Source organism: Peromyscus californicus, unplaced genomic scaffold (assembly GCF_007827085.1).
Source record: "Peromyscus californicus insignis strain IS unplaced genomic scaffold, ASM782708v3 Scaffold_5__1_contigs__length_169319896, whole genome shotgun sequence".
NCBI lineage: Eukaryota > Metazoa > Chordata > Mammalia > Rodentia > Cricetidae > Peromyscus > Peromyscus californicus.
This window is the reverse complement of record NW_026294573.1, coordinates 10,913,019-10,936,774: the sequence shown is the minus strand read 5'-3', so window position 1 is coordinate 10,936,774 and position 23,756 is coordinate 10,913,019. Positions and strand designations below refer to the sequence as shown.

Genomic DNA, 23,756 nt, shown 5'->3' with positions numbered 1-23,756 from the left:
CTAATAAGCAGTGTTCCTCCATGGTCTCTGCTTCAGTTCCTGCCTCGGCTTCCCTCATTAATGGGCCATAACCCATAAGCCAAATCAACTGTTTCTTCCCCTAAGGTGCTTTCTGGTCATTGTTTTATCACGGCAACAGAACACAAACTAGGACTGAGAGTGAGGAATGACCTTTAGGTCAAGAAACAAGTCACAAGGAAGGAGTGGTCTGCTCAGTCCAGAGCTGCAGGATGCTGGGTAAATAAAGGACTAAAACTGGGGTATGCTCCATTTGCCAACAGGGAGGTCTGGTGACCAAGACAACAGCCACAACAGAACAGTGAGGACAAATTCTCAAAGGGAAGGGAAAGGAAGGAATGTTGGGAGCTCTTTCAAGGTTCTCTATAAATATAGGACTTGTGGATGGAAGAGAACAGAAGACTCTTCCAGATCAGAGCTAAGAGGAAGATGCAGGATGAATGCTGGTAGGGTGGTCCACAATGTCACCTGCCCAATAAGAAGGACCAACTGCTATGCTATTGAATTCAGCCCCTCTCCCATAGTCACCCTCAGAATTCAGAAAACTCTGCAAAAGAGGCAGAGCTACAATTTCTCTACACCAAGTAAACTGGCCAACTCTTCAAGTTTCCTGACAGATCCCCATGGAGCACGCACAATAGACAGCATGAGTCACACCAGACTGTCAGGACCCTTAGCCCTACCTCCTACACACATCCCAAGTTTACAGCAGGATAAAATCATTACCAAGTACAAGTTTTCCTCTGGCAGAAGCCACACACAGCAAGCAAGCAACTATCCTGTAATAAACTAATGGCCATACGTGGTGTGAAGTATGCTATGCAGGCTAAACCCAAAGTTCATAAGGATCAAGGATGGAGAGGGAAGAGCAACAGAGGGCAATCAAAATGAGGGACAGAAAGCATCTGGATGCAGAATCATCTGGGATACTCAACTATGGGATGGATGAAGAAACTGAGAAAAAGACTTTCCTGAATGCTGAGACCAAGGCAGGAATGGTGCTGTTGGACAATAGGCTATGACAGAGGCAGGAAAGAGCGGTCCAACTGTCGGGATACAGCAGGCTGTCCACAGACAGGGACCACTGGCGAAAGGAAATGCTAAAGAGTGCCCAAATGCTACAAGCTCTGCAAATACAAAGGTAAGAACAAAAGTTCACTTAACCACGTAGGCATCAGCCCTCTTGCTATGTCCTAGAAACAGAGGTCCTACTTCTCCCATCTGCTGCTACCTCCTTAGCAATAGGCTCCTGTTTCTAAATAGAAATCAGCCTTCTCTCCCTTAGACACATTTCCTATTTTCCGTGTGCTCTCAACAAGCCGGAAGAGCCATCAATAATGTTAGTAACACATTTTAAATGAGCTCTCAGATATTTTTAACAAGCACCCAGAACACTGGACCAAAGTCAACATGGGACAACAGGAATCTATTTCCATGGCTCAAAAAGGTCTTTCTAGAATTTGTTTTCTGTGATAATCTGTGGTTTCCTTAGTTTTTAAAAGGGTCTACAATTGATGATCAATCTGGTTTGACACTATCTAAAGCAGTGGTTCTCAACATTCCTAATGCTTTCTGTCTTCTTGGGCTTTCAAACATAAGGGCTGGAAGACCTTGGGTCAGCAGCTACACTAGGCAGAGTGACCCTCAGACTGACCAGCAGTACCAAACACTGGGCCTCAGCATCAAGTGTCTCTTTCATGGTTTAATGGCTCAGCAGGGAACAATAACTCTTGACTTACTAAAGGGACCTCTTACATTTTCAAACTCTACTTTTAAATAAAAATTCTTTAGCAATTTTTGTATTGTTCAAACAAACGTCTTAGCAAAGTTTGCTCTCAGGAGGCAAACGTTATATTGAACTCATCTCACTTCCCCCACTGTGTAAAGCACAAAGGGAGGTTTCGGGATGGAGGGAAGCTCCCTTCCTTCCAGTTAATTCCTTCTGTTTAAAAATCACACTGACCTCCTACCTGATTCCCTCGGTCACCCTGAAGGCCATGTACACAATGAACCCATCCTTTCCTGAGTCACAAGAGGGCATAAAAATTGTGATTCTTTTGAGCGTTGTCATCACCAACAGGGCAAATAAGTGACCATAAAAGGCATTCAAGATATTGATAGCCCCAATACCTACCCCTTCCCCACACACAAATGTTTCTTGCACGAGTCACAAGCCTGTATTCTGAAATCTGCTTGTCTATGTTACAATGAACAACTCTTGGGCAAGCTCCTGTCTCTATGTGAATTTGCCTGTATCAAACTGAGAAGACACATAAGAGTCCCAAATATGGAAGAGGTGGGGTGTGGAAAGTTCAGTTTCTACACTAAACTCAAGACGGCTTTCTTGCTATTTGAGCCCTCTCTAGTTCTTGGCCACTTCTCAGGTGGGCAAGCCAGAAGACAAAAGAATGGATGAAGTAAAAACACATACCTAGATCACCAAGATCTCATCACTTACCTTCTGCAGAGCCTCTCATGTTTGCAAAGGTAGGGTCGGGCTCACTTGCCTTCAGCTGTGTGGCCTGGGTTCTGATGCCTTTGTTTTTATTCTCTTGGGATTTCTTCTTTCCTGAAAGACAGCATGTATTTATTTACTCATTCATTCACATCACTCTGATCTTAGAGATAATTATTAACCGAAGCAAAGTAAACTGTATTTGTAGGCAATTTTATCATTTTGGATTTCTAAAGAAAGGAATGGATGACTGACTGTAAATACCATCAAATCTGTCAGAGAAAAAAAGAAATTCCTAAGTCCTACACTTTTAGATGCTTAGTCCTCAGTGTCACAGCTGTAACAGCTATTCAATTAATGAACAATGCATTCTCAAAAATTTAGTAAGGGGGGGTGGGGGGGGGGGCCGCCCGGGGGAACACCTTTAATCCCAGTAGTTGGGAAGCAGAGGCAGGCAGACCTCTGATTTCAAGGTCAGCCTGGTCTACAGAGCAAGTTCCAGGACAGCGGGGCTACACAGAGAAACCCTGTCCCTGTCTCAAACACAACAACAAAAATAATGATACAAAAGAAACTTCAGAATCACCAAAGTTTGAAATCATATAATATAGGCAAAGGCATATTAGAGAGAAACAATAAGGTATAACTTAGAACCTTTTTATTAAGATAACCTATTGGTTAAGCTAGGATAATCCCTAACTGCAACTTCTACTTTAGAAGTAGACATTGTAGGCCGGGCAGTGGTGGTGCACGCCTTTAATCCCAGCACTTGGGAGGCAGAGGCAGGTGGATCTCTGTGAGTTCGAAGCCAGCCTGGGCTACCAAGTGAGTTCCAGGAAAGGAGCAAAGCTACACAGAGAAAGACTGTCTCAAAAAACCACACACACACACACACACACACACACACACACACACACACACACACACACACACACAGTAGTAGACATTGCATTGTACTGCATTATGAAGGATAAATATGGCTCAAACATATTTCCTTATATATATTATTTCTATAAAAATAGATTCAAACATGACATCTCCTGAGAAGCTACAGCAATGAACTGAATCCCCAAAGGAACACAGCAGAGTACACTGCAGGTCTGGTCCTGAAGGACTGACCCCAAACTGGCCATGAGATCCAGGTGAGTCTCAAGTCCCTTACCAAACACTCCCTTCTCTTCTGGCACTGTCCTCCTACCTACCCCGCCCCTCTCAACCCTTCCTCTCCCTTCCCTTCCCCTCCCCACCCCTCCCTACCCCATCCCAAAAACCCCCATGTTTCCCTGCTTTTCCTAAACAAGCCTTCTACCACCTTTATGTTCACCTCAGCTAAAGACAGACAAGAGCGGGGCGGGGCGGGGGGGGGGGGGGGGGGGGGGGGGGGCGCGCGCGCGCGTGGCACACACCTTTAATCGCAGCACTCAGGAGGCAGAGCCAGGTGGATCTCTGTGAGTTGAGGCTAGCCTGGTCTACAGAGAGATCCAGGACAGGCACCAAAACTACACGGAGAAACCTTGTCTCCAAAAGAAAAAAAAAAAAAAAAGACAGACAAGAAACCACTCATCACTCCGGAAGAGAGAAATCACATTCTGATAGTCTCAGACAATCATAGGAAGAATAAAGACAACTGATGAAAACTAATGTCAAAAACTCAAAATGGCATAACTGAAAAGATCATTAGATTAAAAGTACAGAAATCAGCTATAATATAAAATACTAACTAAAAATATTTTGATAAAATTTTAACAGCTATAACAAGAAAACAAACTACGCAAAACAAGTCATTTAATTTGTCAGTCTTCAAAAGGACAATCCTAAAATATCATTTTAAGTGCCCAGATCTTTAGCCAGTAAGGAATCATGCTTAATTTTTGGTTTTGGAGCCATCTCTCCAGCCCTAGTTTTTGTCTTTTTAAATTGGGGGGCAGAGGGGCTGTTCTTACAACTATACGGTTAGAAACTCCTGACAGTATGCCCACGTGTTCTTTTCCACCTGCAGTTAAAGAGGCTTGGAACACAAGCACACATGATCAGAAGCACCTCCACTCGGGTATGGCTAGAAGTCACAGGGCAGAGAGGATCATGGCAATGGTTGATTCCATCTCCAGGTGAAGAATCATACTAATCGGCACCACAGGAGTCAGACACATAGGCACCTTCCACAGAAGGAGGCCCCTCAAGACTCCCCTGTCTTGCCCTTACAGTGCTAGTCTAGGGAACACACAGGCACCTTCCACAGAGTGAGGGAGGCTCTTTGGACTCCCCTGTATTGACTTTACACTGCTTAATCTAACCCTGTTAACTGCTGACAAAGACTCTTGAAGGATCTGTGTGGAACAGAATCTGGATCCTTTTCCCTTTCAACAGTCCCTCACCTTCGGTGTCTATGTCCTTCCTGTGTGTGATGTTCAGTCTGAATGAGATTAGTAACTGCAAACAAAATGCATGCCACGCACATGCACGCATGCACAAATGACAATCTGACGCTATGGTGCAGTGGAACTGCTCCAGCATCACAAGGCCAGCAGCAAAACCTCCAGACTCTGCACTCAAAAGTCAGATACAGAGATGTGGTTCCTAAATCAAAACCACATGTTTTTCTAAGCACCGTCAGTACTACCCCATGTCCTCAAGCAGGCCAAGAAATAGGACCCTTTACTTAACTGTCTACAGGTCTTCAAATAGAGAACAGTAATCTAAACATGGCCTCTGCAATAATCATCAGATACATTAGAAATAAAGGCATATTGTAAGAGTTTCTAGAAAAACAGGTGTCAATCTGTTGACCATGATACCTTGCCAAGGCAATTCAAAGATTTTCTACAACCCAAGTGCTGTACCATGCCCAAGTAGCAACATGAAGCATACCAGGCAAATGGAAACAAAACATTAAATATTCGATTATAATAAAACATGCAGTGTGATATACTCCAAATGTAGCTGCTTAAAAGTATGTGAAAGACAAACACTATTTACATTGTATTCCTTGCCTTAAAAAAACAAAACAAAACACCACTACAACAGCTAGTTCACACCATATGTCCCTTTCTGGGCTCCTAATCAACAAATTAGTTTGTTTTCTAGTCCCTGTTTTCTGCAGGTATTTACAGCAAAGCCACAGCCATGGAAATGCAATCCATTGTGAGGACAGACCACATCAGGATGAGCAACTCCTGTATCTTCTTCTGAGGATAAACAAGAGCACACCACAGGCACAAACAGAACAGTTAGCCTGGCTTCTAAAGCATAGCACAAATGACACTCCCAGTCCCACAATTCTGTTGTGAAGGCTGATGATTCACCACAATATATTTCATTGCATCATGTAGTGGGCAGGGGTGCTCTACCCACAAGATCCAGGAACAATGCCCCCTTTCCCAATGTGACAACCTAAATCTCAGAACACAGTGAAATCTCCCTTGTTCTCTGTGGGGAGATCTCAAATGTCAGAGCTCTAGACTATACCAATGTATTAGATTTGAGGTCACAACAGACGTACAGGAAATCTGTGGCCTATATATTTATTAAAAATTATGGTAAGTTCTTAGAATAACACTAATACAACAATTCTATAGATGAAGAAATGATACCACCAAGGTAACTTAGTGAACAACAATGGATTATGTGGCAACAGGAATCTAGTAAGACTATTATTTGTTCATGGAGCTAAGACTGATACATCTAAATTTTCTCAATCAGAACCATTTATCAAGAGACTTCTCCTGAGGCCCTCTGACTAGAGATGAAGGGGCTACCAAAAAAGCTACATGCCTGTCCCATTAGAGTGCAATTTTGTGGGAGAAACTGAAAGCTTTGACCCCTGAGGAACAAGTACATCTATGACAGAAAACAAATTCTGCTCCCACTTGTCAATACAAAACCAATACTGTTGGACAGATGGGGATCTTCCACATTTCCTTAATCAGGAAAGTTCTTTCCAGGTACTTGATTTCTGTCTGCTACGTTAGAAGAGATTACAAGAGAAAACGAAATAACCTATCAGAACTTTCCTCAAGGGAACAGAGGACTTGTAGCTTCTATCTTTGAAGCAAGAGGAACCACTGGGTGGCTGGCAAGTACACAAGTGCACTTACCAGGGGTTCTGCAGGGTCCTACATGGCGCTACTGCCAGCTGGCTGCTCCACTTGGTCTAGACAAGAAAGATACAGGAATGAAACATGAGGAAAGCAAAATGGAAATGACCACAAGAATAGCATGAGGGACAACACCTGATGTGTTGAGGGGAAGGAATGTGCACATAAAGACGAAGAAAAGAAGGCAAAGAGCAATTATCTACTATATCAAGACTCTCATACACCACCACCACCCCGCAAAAAGCCATTTCTATGTCCTTAGTTGCTGCAGTTAGGATCAATGTATTAGGCTTACTGTCAGGCCCTTACCATGCCTATGTTATATGACACCATGCCACACCACTATGGGCCATTCCTCTAGACCTCACAGTACCAACCCATGCCTCCAATTTCATAGAGACCCCCACAGATCAGAGATGGGATTAGATTCAGGAGCCAGAATCAGTGACGACAGCACTACTCAAAGTGCTCTTTCTCTGGCTGCCACCTGCTAAGCTCAGGGAGGGCTCAGTCAGCACACTCCATTCTTGGCATCCATTGCTAGCCTGATAGATGAAGAAGCTCCTACACACTCAGCATAAGGACAGCAGTCAAGGTGGAAGGAAGCACTCTTTCATTTTCATTTTACCTTACGTCACAAACTATCAGTCAACCACACAGAACTCTGCTCTCAACAAACATGATTCACCAAGGAAACAGGCCTTTCTAGTCAAACAGCTGCCATATAAAGACACTCAGCAGCTGTAATGGCTGCTTTCTTTTAGACAACAGACAGCCTTACACTGCTAGTACCCAGAGTGGGAGTTACAAAATCAAAATTGCTTAAGGCAGCACATGAATAATTTAACCCAGATCTGGACTATGTTCTACTAGTCAAATAAACTAGACAAACAACAAGAAACTCTACAGAATAATGTTTCACTTAAAAATGTTCAGGCAGCAAAGAAAATTCCAGGTCTAATCAAGCAACATTAAAAATTCAGCAAAACAGTGAAGTTCGTGCATATAGTGATTTACATGAACTAAATTTAGAGCTACATGGAACTCTCCCTGTGTGCTGCCTCCTCACTGGGGAGCTAGCCATCTCTTCAGTATCAACAGAATTAAGGCAGCACAGAAGCCAGGCCCATGGATCTTTCACACCATCCTCGGATACACAGTGACTCTAATTTAGACAGTCAGGACTGCCCCTGAGACTCTACACTTTGCCATGAAAGGTCACTGAAGGTCTGAGCGGCCCTGAACAGTATCAAGAGAGGCCATCAAACTGGGCTGTCTGCTGCCTCTAGTCCTTACCATTCAGCCAGCCCAGCCTCTCAGCAACTTCTGTCCCTACCACTCCAACAAAATCCATTTCCCATGGTTATCACTAACATCATATTTTCAAGTTCAGCATTTCTTCATTTGTCTTGTGCTCTCCTTCTGAAGATAGTAGGGTAACACGATCTTCCATCCTTAGGGTTCCTCTTCCCGGTCTCATAGCATTACCATCCAGAATCTCCACCCCCTCCCCTGCCCCTTCTGTCCTCCTTTCTTCTGCCCCTGAGGAAATCGGAAGACTGGAACACTGCTTTCACAACAGGCTGCAGAAAGACTCCAACAAACACCCAGAGCTAGGATGAGGGGAACAGAGGCTCAGTGAACACGCCACGGGAGATGGGCATGGGAGAAGCTGAGCTGCTTGTAGCAAAAAGATGAGAACCAGCCGGGCGGTGGTGGCGCATGCCTTTAATCCCAGCACTCGGGAGGCAGAGGCAGGAGGATCTCTGTGAGTTCGAGGCCAGCCTGGTCTACAAAGTGAGTTCCAGGAAAGGCACAAAACTACAGAGAAACCCTGTCTCGAAAAACCAAAAAAAAAAAAAAAAAAAAGGTGAGAACCACCATAACACCCTGGAACAGGAGAACTCGGAAGACTGCCCAGCTCTAAACTTTACATTATTATATGGACTGCCTCAAGTCCCAACACATCACAAGTCACATCACAAGTCAGTACCCAATCTGGAACTTCAACTCCCACCAATTCTCTCCTTCATCCTGTGTTCCAGGAGGCCTGTCAATGACATTTTCCAAGTCCTAATTTCACTCTTAAAAATGAGACATAATGACTCCTTCTATATCTCAGGCAAAGTGTGAGCGATTCATTACAGCTCTTAAGTTCATTATACCTTTTTTTCCCACATTTTTGTAAGGAAAAGCTGGCTATGGACTGATGAGCACTCAGGATATGGCTGAGATACAAGCTTAGGTTCCAAAAACCAGATAAAAGGTTTAACTGGGAAAAAACACAAAGTACATGCTCCAGTAAGATTTTTAAAAGCTAAAGCCCCTTTTGATTGTGTTAATGAGGTCAAAGAATAAAGAGGTAATGGCGGTGTTGACACCTCAAAGAGCCAGAGTTATGTGAGGCAGTAGGGGCAGGAGGAGACAAAGTACCAACCACTGAAGGTGGTTCAGTGCTCTCCAGTGCATATGGGAACACTCGAAGCTAAGTTCTCTCTCCACCAAGAATCCCAGCCACTGCAGGAGCTGTGTGCCTGCAGGCCACCAAAAGCTACTCAAGGGAGAATCAGGAAACTGAGATGGCAGGACTGATGGAGACCACTGTCTGAGACACTGTACCCAGAAGGGCTGCTGGAAAGGTCACCAAGCATCACACTCTGGCCCTGGTAACAAGGTCAAAAGTGGCCATGACAAGTTGACAAGTAGTCACCAGGGAAGAGGTCCTGTCAGTCTACCTAGCAGCTTGACAATGATAAGAGTCTGGGCCGTTTTCCATTTCATAGAAATGAAAGTAACATGCTACACATTTCTCAGATTTTTCCCTTAAAAGAACTCCAAAATTTCCCTGAGAGTAAAACATTGCTAAGTTACTTTGGCACAATCACACCTTCTTTCTACAGCTAAGTTTAAAAAGAGCTGTCTGTCAACACTGAGGCAAATAATAAAAATACAACCTTCACGGTTTTAAGTTGTTCTGTGTATTAAACAGGACTCTGAACTCGATTCCAACAGAACAACGGGAAGAAACCCTCCAGCAGCCTCAGTTCTGCTGTGTAAACTCCTGATGAGACCCTGCTCCTACCAGGGGGCTGCTGTAGAGCCTGGGTGGCACTTCAGGCTGCCCCACTTCCACACAGGCTGATGGACACAGCAACAATCTTATCTTTGCTTTTAATTTTTCTAAAAACAGGGGGGAAAAAAAACAATTTATACAGTGGCTTTGAATTCCAATTTCGAGAAAGAGCTCCCCAAACAAACCAGCAAATTTAAATTAAGAAAACATCAAGTTTCCTTTCCTTTCTCTTTAGAATCTTTAAAGTTCTATGGTATAAGAAAAAATATTTTAGAGGCTAATTAAAATATCTCTGAAATCTAAGCTAAGTTGCTAGCCTGTTCTGCCTTATAACTTAATTAGAGGTTTCCTCTCCTAGTTTTTCAAAAAGCCTTTATGAGTGAAAATGGATGTCCAATCTAAAAACATATGGAAAGCAACTGGTCAATTAAAAAGCAAAGAACTTGAGGCTGGAGAGATGGCTCAGCAGTTAAGAGCACTGGCTGCTCTTCTAGAGGAGCAGGGTTCAATTCCCAGCACCCACCAGGTGACTCACAGCCACCTGTAGCTCCAGTTCCAAAGTGAAACATTCAGGGTTTAAGTCTGAGTCTGTTCCCACAGCAGACAAAGAGCACTGACAGCCCCAGAGTAGTGTGCATTCCAGGTACCTGAAACCCCAAACCACCAGGGAAGGCTGTATCCTCCATAATTGGTAAAAGGCCTCTTAGAGCTCATGCTAAATTTTACAATACTATCCTTTGATGAATTAACTACAAATTTACTTTAAAATATTTTAGAAATAAATTTAGACATAACTGAGACAAAATACAACACTTAAAATTCATTCTTGGCATTTATGACAAAAATAGAATGTGTTCAGACCTTATGACAAAAAAGTCTACAGTAATCATAAATGTAAATGTTAAGTGACCTCAGGATACACACATCAAGACACTGGAAGGTGGCACCTAGTGATGTAGAGAAAGGTCTATTTTCCCTACCTGTGTTCTCTACGACCGAAAAATTTATGTATGGGTGACTTTCAAAAATGAAATGCACACAAAAGCAAAATTAATGAGATAAAATTAACACTTCTGTGAGTAAAATTAACATACACCATTTTTCACCCTTTGGCAAAAATCTCTACTTTCCATTTTGAACAAATTATCTGTTTTCTCCCTCCTACTTGTATACCCAACAAAACTGCTCAGAATAAAACTCTCTATCCTCAGAAATATTAAGTCCACAAGACAGCTACAGAGATTTAAATGGAACTCAAAGTATAATGTAGCATTAAACAGCCAGAATTGCTTAAGTCTTCAAATCACCTCATTGACCCTCAGGTGTGTAACCTGTAGCTTCTTGTGTGTAACAGAACTTCAAACAACTGTTTCCTCCTTTCATACAGACATACACACTCTATATCCTCTGTTGTTTCACCGTTCTCTAGTTATTACACCCACCATTATTTAAATAAAATATCCACATTAAAACGATCATGTTGAGTGCTTATTGATATTAAAGAGGGTTCTGATCTTGGCAGTCAGCTATGGTGAGAGTAACGTTAACTAGCCTTTATTTGCATTTTCTAAAACTCTCCAAGTAGGCAAGTGGATCTGCTACATTTAGCTAGAGGGCTACAGACACAGGATCCCTTACAGAAACACAAAACCACTTCATCTCATGGCCCTACTATGGAGTAAGGAAGGCACTTTGTTCTAGTCCAACTGCAATAATACCACAGCATTACTGCTCATCGACCCGATCCTATCTCTGGCATGTTCGCTATCATCGAGCTGCCCTCATGCCTGCACGGTACCCTATCACAACTAAAGAACGGCACATCACTGCTCCAACAGGAACCTTGGCCACCCTCATCTCAGCACTGCTATGCAGTCCTTCAACCTCAGCAAGACAAAGCATTGGACACTCCTCATAACTATTTTCAGATTATAGAATACATTGAAACTCAGTTCCAAACTTTTCCTATAGGTCTCCACCTAAAACCAGAGTTGTTCTCATTCATTTAATAACCCATCTATTCTCAGATGCACCAGGAAATCAGCACAAGCTTGTTCTTTGTAAGTTTAAAAGACCTTTTCTCTGCTTTTTCTTCACTGCATAAAGGTTCTAATGCAATGGTAGAGAGACATTTTTATGGTTTTCTTGGGTGCTCTGAGCTACAGGACACTATTAGAAGCCACACACACACACACACAAAAAAAAAATACAGATATATTACTATTGAGAGATCTTCCATGAAGGAAGTTAGAGTCCTCCGCAAAAAGACCTACTGATAACAAAAAGCCAAATGTGTAGAAAAGTTGTTCAAAAGTATTTGTATTTCATTGAGAAGGAAAAGGGAAGGGTTGGCTGGAGGGAGAAGGACAGACACAGGAGGGAAGGGAAGGAAGTAGGGGCTGAAGAAAAGGGCCGAGAGTCCAGACCAGATAAGGCAAGGTAAGTAGCTCCAAGTCACAGCAGCACCCACAGCTACCCACCTCCAGCAGACCCCGGATTCCCAACAGGCTCCAGCACTGAGTAAACACTACATCATAACTCAGCACTGCTCTTCAGGGATTATCCTACCACTTTGTCAACAGATGTTTCTTATTCTGCCAATTCAGGAGGGTAAAAGAGTGCTATTCCCAAGAACAGGAGTAAGACTAAGATGAAGGCTTGTCAGAATCAGGTTCAGAGCATGGGGGCCTCCAAGGCCAGTGCTCACAGCTGAGGAAAAGGGTCTCTCTCATTCTCAACCCAGTCCCTCATCTCACCTGTTCCCAGGAGATCTGCCTCATGTGCAAGGTCATACATCTCCTCTTCAAAGAACTAACATAAATCAAGGGAGTACACTAAATCAAATAGGTCTTCAGCAAAAGAAACCCCAAACCTACATGAAAGTACTGCACCACAGCCCTGGGCCATGATCTGAGAAATAAGAAATAACCCTGTTGCAAACAAATGAGAACCACCTGGGTACATGTTGGTGGTCTAACAAGCTGACACTGACACCGAGGGGCAAGCAAGATCAAGCATACAGAGGAAGCCTCTCAGTGTTGCCTGGCAGACCCTGTGAACAGAACCATCTGTAAAAGGTACTCAACAAAACATGAAATTCCCCACACTTAGTTGGTTGACAGCCTCTGTTTCTTCTTATGCATTCTCTAGCAAATTTCTCCATCAGGCATTTGTTTTGTTCATTAGTTTTACATGAACCTAACCTGTACGAGTCTAATGCAGCAGGAGAGAAAAAGAATCCCATTACTCATTAATGCTCCATCAATGCATGCCAATGCATTACCAATATGAGCTACAAGTACATTCTATCTTTACAAGTATTAGATTCAAGTACAGTCTACACTTATGGACTTTGTTACTGTAAACAAATCTTTAATCTGTTGTTTGTTTTTTCCAAATCTGAACATGCGTTTTACATTTATTTTAGTGTGTGCATGCGTGCATGCATGCGTGTACGCAAGTGTGTGTGGAAGCTAGAGGACAACTTTGGGGAGCTGGTGCTCTTTTCACCATGTGGTTCCAGGGATGGAACTAAAGTCGTCAGCACTTTTTCCTGCTGAGCTGCCTCTCTGGCCCTCAACCTAAGCTGTTTTGTTGATGTTTTAATTAAACATACACACATTAGTTGTTTTTAATCTTTAGTGAAGGATATCTTGAACCCCTTGGAAAACCTAAGGCCCCTCTGTGAAGTTAGTCACATTGGGCATAATCACATTTTGTAGTCCGCACTAAGGTCTGGGCCTCCTCTTACTGGAGTCAGGTTTTAAGTGCATGCAAGCACTGTGTATTTAGTCTCTAACTTCTCAGAACTGTCAAATCCATTTGCGCCCCTCAAACCCAACTTCATTAGTAACTTCTAAGAAAGTGGTTCTTTACACTCTTGCTTTTTCCTAACTTCACCCCATAAAGAGCACAAAGAAATCTGAAATGTTTCCACAGTTACTTTCATGACTAATGATTTCTGGGAAAATGTATCTAAACTTCATCCAAAATGTCAAACACATAAAATCTGGTTAAAACACACAGCATCCAGGAGTGGTATGAACTACACAGCGTGGGACAAAGAAAGATGACAAGCCTCCATTCCAACAAGCCAGTGAAGAGCAGGTATGTGCAACACATCAAACGCCACAGATCATCTGATCAGCTCCATCAGCCCAGGTGAGTGAGTTTCAGGAACAAGTGCAGCAAGGCAGCTTTGGAGGCGGTCTGGAGATTCTTCCAGGCCACAAGAGAGCTAGTAACGCTTGCCTAATTAAATCTTTTTAACTCTGCATCTCCAAAGCAAAAACACGAAGATTTCTAAATCTAGAAAATGTTGAAAGTTGACTTCTTAGATTTTTACTGGTTAGCCCAAGGACTAACAGTCCCCACAGAATGAATTGTGCTAGTACCTCCATTACTATGGAATAAACCAAAGATGCATAGCAACCAGCAAAGAAGGGCTCTCACTTTGTAGCCTAGACTGGTTCAGGTGGCATGAGCTATCACAGCCAGTTCATTTTACCCCATTTTACAGAAGCATAAACTAAAGGCAAAAACATGGAAAGCAACTTTGATACTAAAGCAAGAAATCAATCTGGCCTGGATTTCAAGTCTAGGTATACTATTCTCACTCGCTGCAAAACAATCCAAGCTTCACACATTTAACACTTGAGGTGTAAGTCTGCAACTTTCCCTTCCCCTCTCCACCTAACACACACACACACACACACACACACACACACACACACACACACACACATATTTTGGACTCAATTTTAAAAAGTTATCCCTTTGCAAAGTATTAATTGATTTGTACTCAAGGAAGTAACTAACAGTGAATCCTGTGGGTACAATGCAGTATCTTGGCTTAGGATAAAAAACAGCAACAAGAAAAGATCCATGTCATTCTTTAACACAGATATTGAAAGAGGGACAATTTCATGTACTTTTGACAATTACTCATGAGATGTATAGGACTTTGTTTCCCCAAAGCTTAACTAGAAACAGAGTAAACTACACATGATCTAATATTATCTACACTCTACTACAACTATGAATTTACTACCTTAGCATACAGAATAGTTTACATTAATCTTCAATTCCTCAATTTACTGTTTTGATGCAATTGTAGCTGTAAATAGATACTCAAGTTTTACATTTGAACTCCATCTTATCATCAGTCTTATAACTCAACTAACAAGGAAAAGATATTTCCTGGGATAGTTCATGTAGCTGCTGGTAAAATTCCTAATGATGAGTACATATGGAATTTGGGATCCTTAAAAAGAAAAAAGCCAAGCAACTGTAGCTAATGACAGCCTGATCCTCCTTTTTGTGGTCCAGGTGTGGATATCACTGTGAACTGCACAATCTAGTCTGTGGAAACAGGCCAAAAAGTTGTCCCATATTAGAGAAATCACTCTAAAGACTGACTGACCACCAGGGCCACCAACAGTACAAACCTACCCATTCATGGACAGTCTCCACACTGCCCCCTGCCCCTGTCAGCATTAACAACAAAAGACCCTTCAAGGAGCAGGAGCAGAGTGAAACCCTCATTTTTCTCCTAGACTTTGGACTTCAGCTTTTAGCCAGCAGTCACTCTATCCCAGAGAGAAAGAGGCTCTGGTAATCCCAGATTAAAAATATAAACAGCTAGCAGGCCCAGAAAGGCATTTTCTAACACCTCAAACTGGCAAGAAAATGAAAAAACCTGGGAAGGCAAACAGTAAAAATAAGGCCCAGAAATTGAATTGTTGTCCATTCTCAACTACAACTTCAAACAATGCTTGTAATACTGTTCTTAGATCTAAATGCAGGCAAACAAACCAGTTTGCCTTCATTTTTTTGTGGCATGTGATGTCAAGAAACCTACAAAAGACTGCAGCCCAAGAGGTGAGATTATAAACACAGGAGGAAAGATTTCCCTTTTAACCAAAGCAGAGACAATCCTCTGCTTAACATGGAGCTCATTCATTAAATGTGAAACTAGTCTTGGTCAAGCTAACACCATAAAACTAGTAATACAAGCTTGAAAATGTCCAAAGTATCATGTAAGCAAAGACTCCATCTCATTTCAGAAACTGGAGAATTTTTATATACCACACTCACACAATATCATTGTTTTATCATAAACGTCTTGCCTCTGAAAGTATATTCCTGTACATTCAAAACAAATGTTGTAGTACGCTGAGTATATAACATATAAGATAACTATCCATTCATCAGCTGATTATTAAAATTTCCATCAAGAAATCCTTTGAAGCCAAAAATGGCATTACACACCTTAAACCCCTGCACTGTAGGGGATGGGAGATGGAAGAGGATTTCAAGTTCAAGGCCAGTATGGGATACACAGTGAGCCAAAAGATCTTTTGAAATTTCCAAATGATACCAGATTTGGAAATAACTAACAGCTATAATCAGTGCTTCAGAGCCCCCAGAGTTCTCTAGTCTCCTACTCATGTTCTCCTAGGGCTGAACATATGCACTGCTTCTTGACACTGTAAGTAAAATCACTTCCTCAGAACTTCTGGAGAAAAGAACAGAAAGGAAATGTTTAAGGTGTTTGGAAACTGAATGCAAATATTACTAAGCTAGCTCTGCACCCTGCCCATCAGGCATATTTGCCACAGGGTCAGGCATTAGCTACCTGACCCTACAGGGAGAACTGAATATTCTCAGCCAAAGCTCCCAAATTCACATTTATCACATTGTATTCCAAATTAAAGTTGGAAAAAAATAGACTCTACTGTATGACAGGCCATGACGATGCAGTAGCTCAGTGGTTTGGTAAAGTATATCAGGGTGTCTAGGCCTGATCTGAGTCCAAGCTCCAGTGCTCCAAACAAACAAAACATGCATACAGACACATGAATTTAATTTTTTTTAATTACTGGACAGTGGTACACACTGGGATCACAACAACTGGGAGACAGTGACAGAAGGATCTGGAGCTCAAAACCAGCATAAACCACACAGGGAGATCATCTTCAAAAACAAATAGAATCAGCTGGGCAGTGGTGGGGCACGCTTTTAATCCCAGCACTCGGGAAGCAGAGGCAGATGGATCTGTGTGAGTTCGAGGCCAGTCTGATCTACAGAGTGAGTAGACAGGCCCCAAAGCTACACAGAGAAACTCTGTCTCAAAAGACAAACACACACACAAAACAACAACAACAACAAAACCAACAACAAACAAACAAGTAGAATCTACTGTAGGATAAACATAATGATGAAATGAAAATGAACTTCAGCGCTCCTTAAGACAATTCAATTACCACTGCAGTTCATCCAGGTCTAATAGCACATGCCTATAATCCCATCCCAGCACTTAGGAGGTGGAGGCAGATCAGAAGTTTAAAATCCAGTCTGGACTACATGAGAAGTCCAGAAGAGGGAAGGCAAGGAAAGAGAAAAGAAAGAGAAAGAAGGAATGGAAAGGGGGAGGGGGTCATGCCCAGGACAGGTTGGAGCAACTCTTCCTACTAAGTCCCCTTTCCTGCCTTTCCTACAGAATGAGTCAGGCACGGCTGCATCAGCAAGCCAGACCTCTGGAGGTGCCACTTCAAAATAGCTCACACTTGTTCCAAGCAGGCAAAGTGAAATACAAGAGGCTATCCCTCACAAATAAACATTCAAACAAAACAAACAAAAACCAGAACACTTAGCTCACCCTAAGACAGGGAAGGAAACTAGCAAGCATCACTTCCTTCTGCTACAGCCACAACAGAAATCAGAACTGCACTAAATGAGTTTCTACATTTAATTTTCCACTGTATATTAAAGCATGTTCATGATCCTTAATCTTCAACCTAAGCAAACTTTCAAGAACACATGATCAGTGGAACAGTGGCAAGACCTCAAGAGTGCTGCAGAAGAGGAAACTAAACACAATTCTTCCTTGAATCCATCAGTAACAGTAAGACAAAAATGAGGGTCCCAGGCTGGGCCCCTCTGCAAACTCTATCCAAGAGGCAAGGAAGTGAGAAGGACAGCAGGTTCTTACTCTGCTCTTGTGGTTTCATGACTGATATCAAGATAATACAAAATATTCAAAAATCCCACCCTGGCAAATACGCCGATAGAAGTAATCTAGAAGTAGTCTTTAAACTGTTTAATTTAAGACACTCAAAAGAATGAATCTAGCCAGGCAGTGGTGGCGCACACCTTTAATCCCAACACTCGGGAGGCAGAGCCAGGTGGATCTCTGTGCGTTCAAGGCCAGCCTGGGCTACAGTGCACGTTCCAGGAAAGGCGCAAAGCTACACAAAGAAACCCTGTCTCGAAAAACAAAAAAACAAAAAAAAAAGAATGTATGAATCTAGTTTGACTCATAACCTCTCAGAGCTGAGATAAACTCTGCCATCAGCTTTCATTCTAACTTTGCTTTCTACACCAAAGATGTTAAGTCAAGCACTGTCTTCACATCTAGTTTCATACAGAGAATAAGTAGCCCAATTCACCTTGGCTAATCGGCAAAGCTAATAGCACATCGATGTTCACTGTGAGCCTTTTCTATTCAGAAACACTGTGGGTGAAAATTGGGCTTAGGCAAGGCAGAGCCACTAACAGCACAAATGTGGGCACAGGAGCAGCAGTTTCTTTGGTGAGAATAAAGATCCTTTTTGCAGGGCTATTGGTAATAGTGCATATGCAATACCAAGCAAGCACAGTGCTAGGAAACAATCGTAACTGTTGTCACTGTCGGCAGTAGTACAAGTGATGCATCACATGGCATGATACGGAAATAAGTGTCAAATCCTGACATATGTCTGTATCAAAACTCACCTAATTAATTAATTCAGCAGGGAAGGTTTGCAAAGCATCAAACTGGTTTGGTCAGAACAACAAAAAGGAACGGCTGCTTTCAGTATTATCTTTTTCACTTAGAGAAAGCACAAACATTTTCATATGGCTCTTGCTTCTGTACCATAAATTCCCCTAAACTATTAATGTTAATAAAAACCAAACTGAACCTGTTTCTGGCAGCATGGGCTACACGTAGGGAATCCAAATTACACAGCACCAGGCCAGTTAACCTGAATTGCTAGCTTTCCGCTCTGAAGTCTTCACTCAAAGATGTGCCTATTGATGGCTAACCCCCAAAGTGTGCTCTCTTCCCACCCAGCCAATTCCCACTTTCTTTATTTTTCTTTATTTGTTTGTATGTTTATTGAGACAGGGTCTCTCTATGTCCTGGAACTCTCTTTAGATTAGGCTGGCCTCGAACTCAAGAGATCCATCACCAGTCTCTGCCTCCCAAGTGCTAGAATTAAGGGCATACACTACTACACCTGGCTCCTGCTTTCCTTAGAGGCAACTTCAAATATAAAACCACACCCTCCTTTCTGCCATGCTTGGGAACATTGAGTTCCCATATCTAAACACCATCTGTGAACTGGAATGAGAAACTGCCTGGGATAGAGAAGCACAGCTAGCTTTAAAACCAACTTAAAAATCAGTTATTTAAGCACAGAACCTAGTGTTCATATTGTGTTTTAACATTCAAGTTATAATCAGATTAAAAAAAACTAATTTGAATTCATTATAAGGGCCTTATTATTTTACCTTCTAGAAAATGCAATTATAATCAAACCTTACAATTTACCTATAGACAAATCACAGCACATGGCACAGCTCCTAATCCATTCAATCAGATGTCTCAAATAGTTTTTCATATATTAAGTAAGATTCTGGGCTAGAGAGCAGGACGGCTCAGCAGGTAAATGCACTTGCTCTCAAGCCTGACAACCCGAGTTCACCCCAGAACCCACACTGAAGTGGAGAACTGGCTCCTCTACAAAGTGTTCTGACCTCCACCCCTACTGCACCTCCTGGCATGTATGTGCATGTGCATAGACACATGCACATAAACAGAGAAAATACACTTGTGAAGAACAGTTTAGAAAAGTCTAGTTAAACCACACAATTGTACACAAGGTTACATATAACGTAGAATCAAAGGCACAGAAACAAACATTTTTCAATGTTTAGCCTAAATCTGGAGTATCTCAGTGATGGCCCAAGTAGAATTAGAAAAAGTAACAGAAGTTTTCTCCCTCTTGGTGAAAAAGCTTAACTGAAACCATACTCAGCATTTGAACACAGCCCACAGCAGCAAAGGTGGGCAAGACATGCAATGCTCAGCACAGGCATCTCTCAGATGGACGGCAGCCAGGGCTTCAGAAGACACAAATGTTAAGACCCACCATACAACCATACACAAGACAGCCCACTGGACCCAACATGACAAGCCTGAAGCCATGAGCACAGGAACCCTGCCTCTGGCCCCCAGAAGTCCTGCTCCACACTGGTAAACAGGTGAGGGCCCAGTTAAGTCTATGAACATAAGAACTGCCTACAAGGCACCAAGAGGTTTAGGGCCTATCAACCATCATCCTCCAGCACCATAACCAGGCCTCTGTCACTCAGCTCCAGCAAAGGAATCTGAAACAGAGCTGCCAATTGCTAGAAGGGACCAAGAGATCACTCCATGGAAGCCCACCTGTTTTCTGCTTTTATAACATGTACTTGTGAATGCTAACTTCAAATCCTTTTATTACTGCTTTACAAAAGCATAGACACCTTCCCACCTCACCCCCAGCCCCTGCTCAAGTTGATATCCATAAGCAGAGTAATCTCAAACAAGTCCCTAACTCTTGCCTGAGAAGTGCCCATTCTTCATCTGAAGCTAGGACAAACCACTCCACAAATGCTGGGTTAGAGGGCACTCTGGTAGGGGGCTCAGAAGTCTATAAGTCTCTGTTCAGGAGGCAGAGTACCATCATCAGACCCTTCCTTCTGTACATTTCCTACATGCCTAACAGTTTCCTGTGACCCCATATCCTTCGCAGGGAAAACTCATGCCTTGCTTTTTCTCAAGATCCTTCCCATGATGATTGGGGAGCCTCAAAGGTCAGCCTCTGCTGACCCACATCAAGTACAGACACCTAGTTTAGCTTGCACTTGGTTGCAATCATGGAGACTAGGAACTTCACAGAGCTGGTGTCTAGCCATCTCCTGAATCTCTGCAACCAAGCCATACATGGTGCCTGGCAGGAAAGAGGCCAATACAGCCATGTACCGAGCTGAGTTCCTCAATTCTGGAATGGGCCTCTATGTAAGCCAAGCTCCCTAGACCATATGCAGCTCCTCTACCTAGAGTCCTCAGTCCCCAGAGCTTCATGTCACTTATGACACATGTGCAGGAAGACCCTGACAACAGTTGTGCCACACCCCACCTACTTCTCACCGACACTGATGTTACTAAGCCTTGCTCATCAACAGCCGATGGTCCATTATTCTAAAGTCCCTCTGAGAGCAGGAACCTTCTCTCATCTATTCACACCCCTCCCTGAACTGAGTTCTCTGGTGTGGAACTTTTCAGCTTTGCTAACCTAACCTAATCGGAGCTGTTCAGCACCTTTGGGAAAGAATGTCAAATATGCTTGATTTCAAAACACTTGAGTGTTCTTCATTATACCAAGAGTTTTCATTTGAACAATTCTATTTGGAGACAGGATGAAGCCATTTCCTTCTGAATACTGACCATAATGTAAATGTCATGTGGTAGTTGAAAGCCAAATAGATAACTAGATGATGTTATCAAATGAATGACCGAATCTCCTGACCTTAAGGAACATATCCTGTGCAGCCGGTTATGGGCTACAGACTTAGTCTTCTTTACCATCCAGCTTTCAGGTCCCATCCAAGGGACTTCTATAAATAACTCTTCTCTGCTAACCTGCTGGAACAGTGAGGTCAGTGGGTTAGAGAGGCCTCTAATAAGGGTGAATGGGAGAGTGAGGCTGAGCCTAGTGAGGATAATGGGGAAGAAGCCAGGGCGTATACAGAGCTTCTCTTTGGTGGTCATAAACATCCACTGGCTGAAGGAGTCACAAATGCAGTACATCCTCAACAAGAAACCCATACTAGGATTGATACTTGTAGTTTCCAAGTGTCTTCAAGCTTCAGAAAACACCCCTCCTTTTGTTAACTCCCTTGTTCCTCACAGTGACAAGAAGTTAAATTACTAGAGCTCAAGTGGCTTCCCAAGCCCCCATTTAAAGCTGGCAAAGTGTACCTCTGAGCAGTGTCAAGATTGCCCACGGTCCCACACCTGGTAGACCTAGGTGTCTCTCATGTTTCCCATCCCTTCCACCAAGCCCATCTGTGTAATGCTACTGTTGCTCCTTTGTAGCAGGAATCTTAAATGGTCTTACTAATAAAATCAAACCTGGAGGAGGTATTGGGGTGAATGCTGGAAGATCAGAGAAGCAGAACAAACCACAGCTTCCTCACCTCGCCAACTTCTCAGCTGATCCTGTTTCCTCAGACTGGAAGCCTCTGTGTCCTCATCCAAATGGATCTCAGCTGAACTGTGCTGCTCAAAAGCCTAAAAGCTTAACCAGCCAAATGCTTCTAGTTCCTGGTCTTCATACCTTATATATCTTGCCTTTCTGCCATCACTCCCTGGGATTAAAGGCTCACTTCTTGGGATTAAAGGCGTGTGTCACCATGCCTGGCTGTTTCCAATGTGGCCTTGAACTCACAGAGATCCAGAGGGATTTCTGCCTCTGGAATGCTAGGATTAAAGGTGTGAGTGCCACCATTTTCTAGCCTTTGTATCTAGTGGCTGTTCTGTCTCTGACCCCAGATAAGTTTATTAGGGTGCACTATTTTGGAGAACACAGTACCACCACACTCCTTCAGGTAGGGCTCTCTACACACACTGCTACCGCAGTCAGTTTCAGAAAAGCATTACCAGAACTGGGTTTAGTGCGGTGGCACAGCGCTTGCTCATTAACACTAGAGACCCTAGGTTTCACCTCCAGTGCCACTAACAAGCAGAGAAAGATTCACCAACACTCATGACTTATGGCTAGCACACTCAGTTTCAATTCTCAGTTATGAATAGGGGACAGGAATCAAGAAAGTGGTAAAAATTCTAAACATGGCCTTTTCTCTACTGCATTATAGATTATACAACAGCTGGAGACAGCCAACACTAACCCTCCCACTTTCTACCTGAAAGCTTTATTTAATCTGTCCCATCCGAGGCATTTCTGACATTCAACCTTACAGAGGCTGCTCATACATGTATGTGATTCAGTAGAAACACAAAGCTGAGAACTTTAAAAATTCTAGTAAAAATACCTAGTCCCTGCACATCTGTGACCATGGGAAAATTGCAAGCTCCTTGTTCAGGGACAATATGAACTGTCTTCTCAAAGCATTATGTACTGTTCTTTCTTTATACATTGTTTGAGTGTTTAATGAGGGCCACTACCTGCCGGCCACCCAAGCGCTGATCCCGGCCTTACTGATGCACCTACCCTCTCTCCCCAGGTCTAGGTTTCAGGCTAGGGGAATGACTGCTGCCGTTCTGTTCACCAAGGAACAGCACAACTACCCGGGAAGTCCAGCATATGGCAAGGCTTAACAGACATTAGTGTCAGAAAGAGGGAAAAGAAGAGAGAGGGTGCCAGTTTGTCACAGACATGGGAACCAGGGCTTTTCATTACCCAATACACTCAACAGTCCTTACGATCCACCAACAATCTGATGAGTTCTAAAAGGTTCCTCATGCAACACACAGATGTGGGCATAACAGCTGTCATGCAAAGGAGCTGGGGTCCAGAACTGTGAAGAATCCAGTCCTTTGTCTCAACAGTACGAGGTTATGCCCAATGTCAATCTACCAGTCAGTTGTATGTCCCCAACAAATAATCAACACTGCCTCTGAATCAATTTATTCTGATTCTCTCTGACACCACTGCCAAAGAAGCTATTATTGAAATGCCTAAAGTCATCCTGAGTTAACAATAAGAAGTTCTGCCTTCAGGCCTTACAAGTTGTTAAGTCAGACTTCACAGCATAGCTAAGAAAGTTTGATTCACTAAACTCTCTTCTGAAGGAAGCTGCCCAAAGCAGAATGGCTACAAGTTCTAAGCATGAGCTTCATGCAAGTCTTTTAATTAAAGCTCAAGAAGGATTCAGTGAGCTGTCTGCCGTCCAGACTCTTTATCAAAATAATAATGGGGCAGTAAGAAATATGGTTTACCAAACACTCTAAAAACCAGCAAGCTAGCCACGAAATGTGTAAATCTGTGTATCACTATAAAAACAG

The 23,756-nt window shown here is 42.8% G+C and overlaps 1 protein-coding gene and 1 long non-coding RNA gene across 6 annotated transcripts in view; both read right to left on the bottom strand.

The window, feature by feature from the left end:
* The window catches only part of Prdm2 (PR/SET domain 2), a 112,532-nt gene that overhangs the window by 32,709 nt on the left and 56,067 nt on the right, over positions 1-23,756 (bottom strand). For 4 of the 5 annotated variants that reach the window (XM_052718892.1, XM_052718895.1, XM_052718893.1 and 1 more), the window contains one exon: positions 2,477-2,587. In XM_052718892.1, the coding sequence (XP_052574852.1) occupies positions 2,477-2,587 (111 nt within the window). Of the gene's footprint in view, positions 1-2,476; positions 2,588-6,567; positions 6,624-23,756 lie in introns of those variants that run through there. The other variant, XM_052718896.1, reaches the window with a different exon arrangement.
* LOC128097973 (uncharacterized) lies at positions 6,563-22,032 on the bottom strand. Its single transcript, XR_008214030.1, has 2 exons — positions 21,929-22,032; positions 6,563-6,623 (listed from the first exon to the last, which is right to left on the bottom strand). It is a non-coding gene; the product is annotated as an uncharacterized LOC128097973 (long non-coding RNA).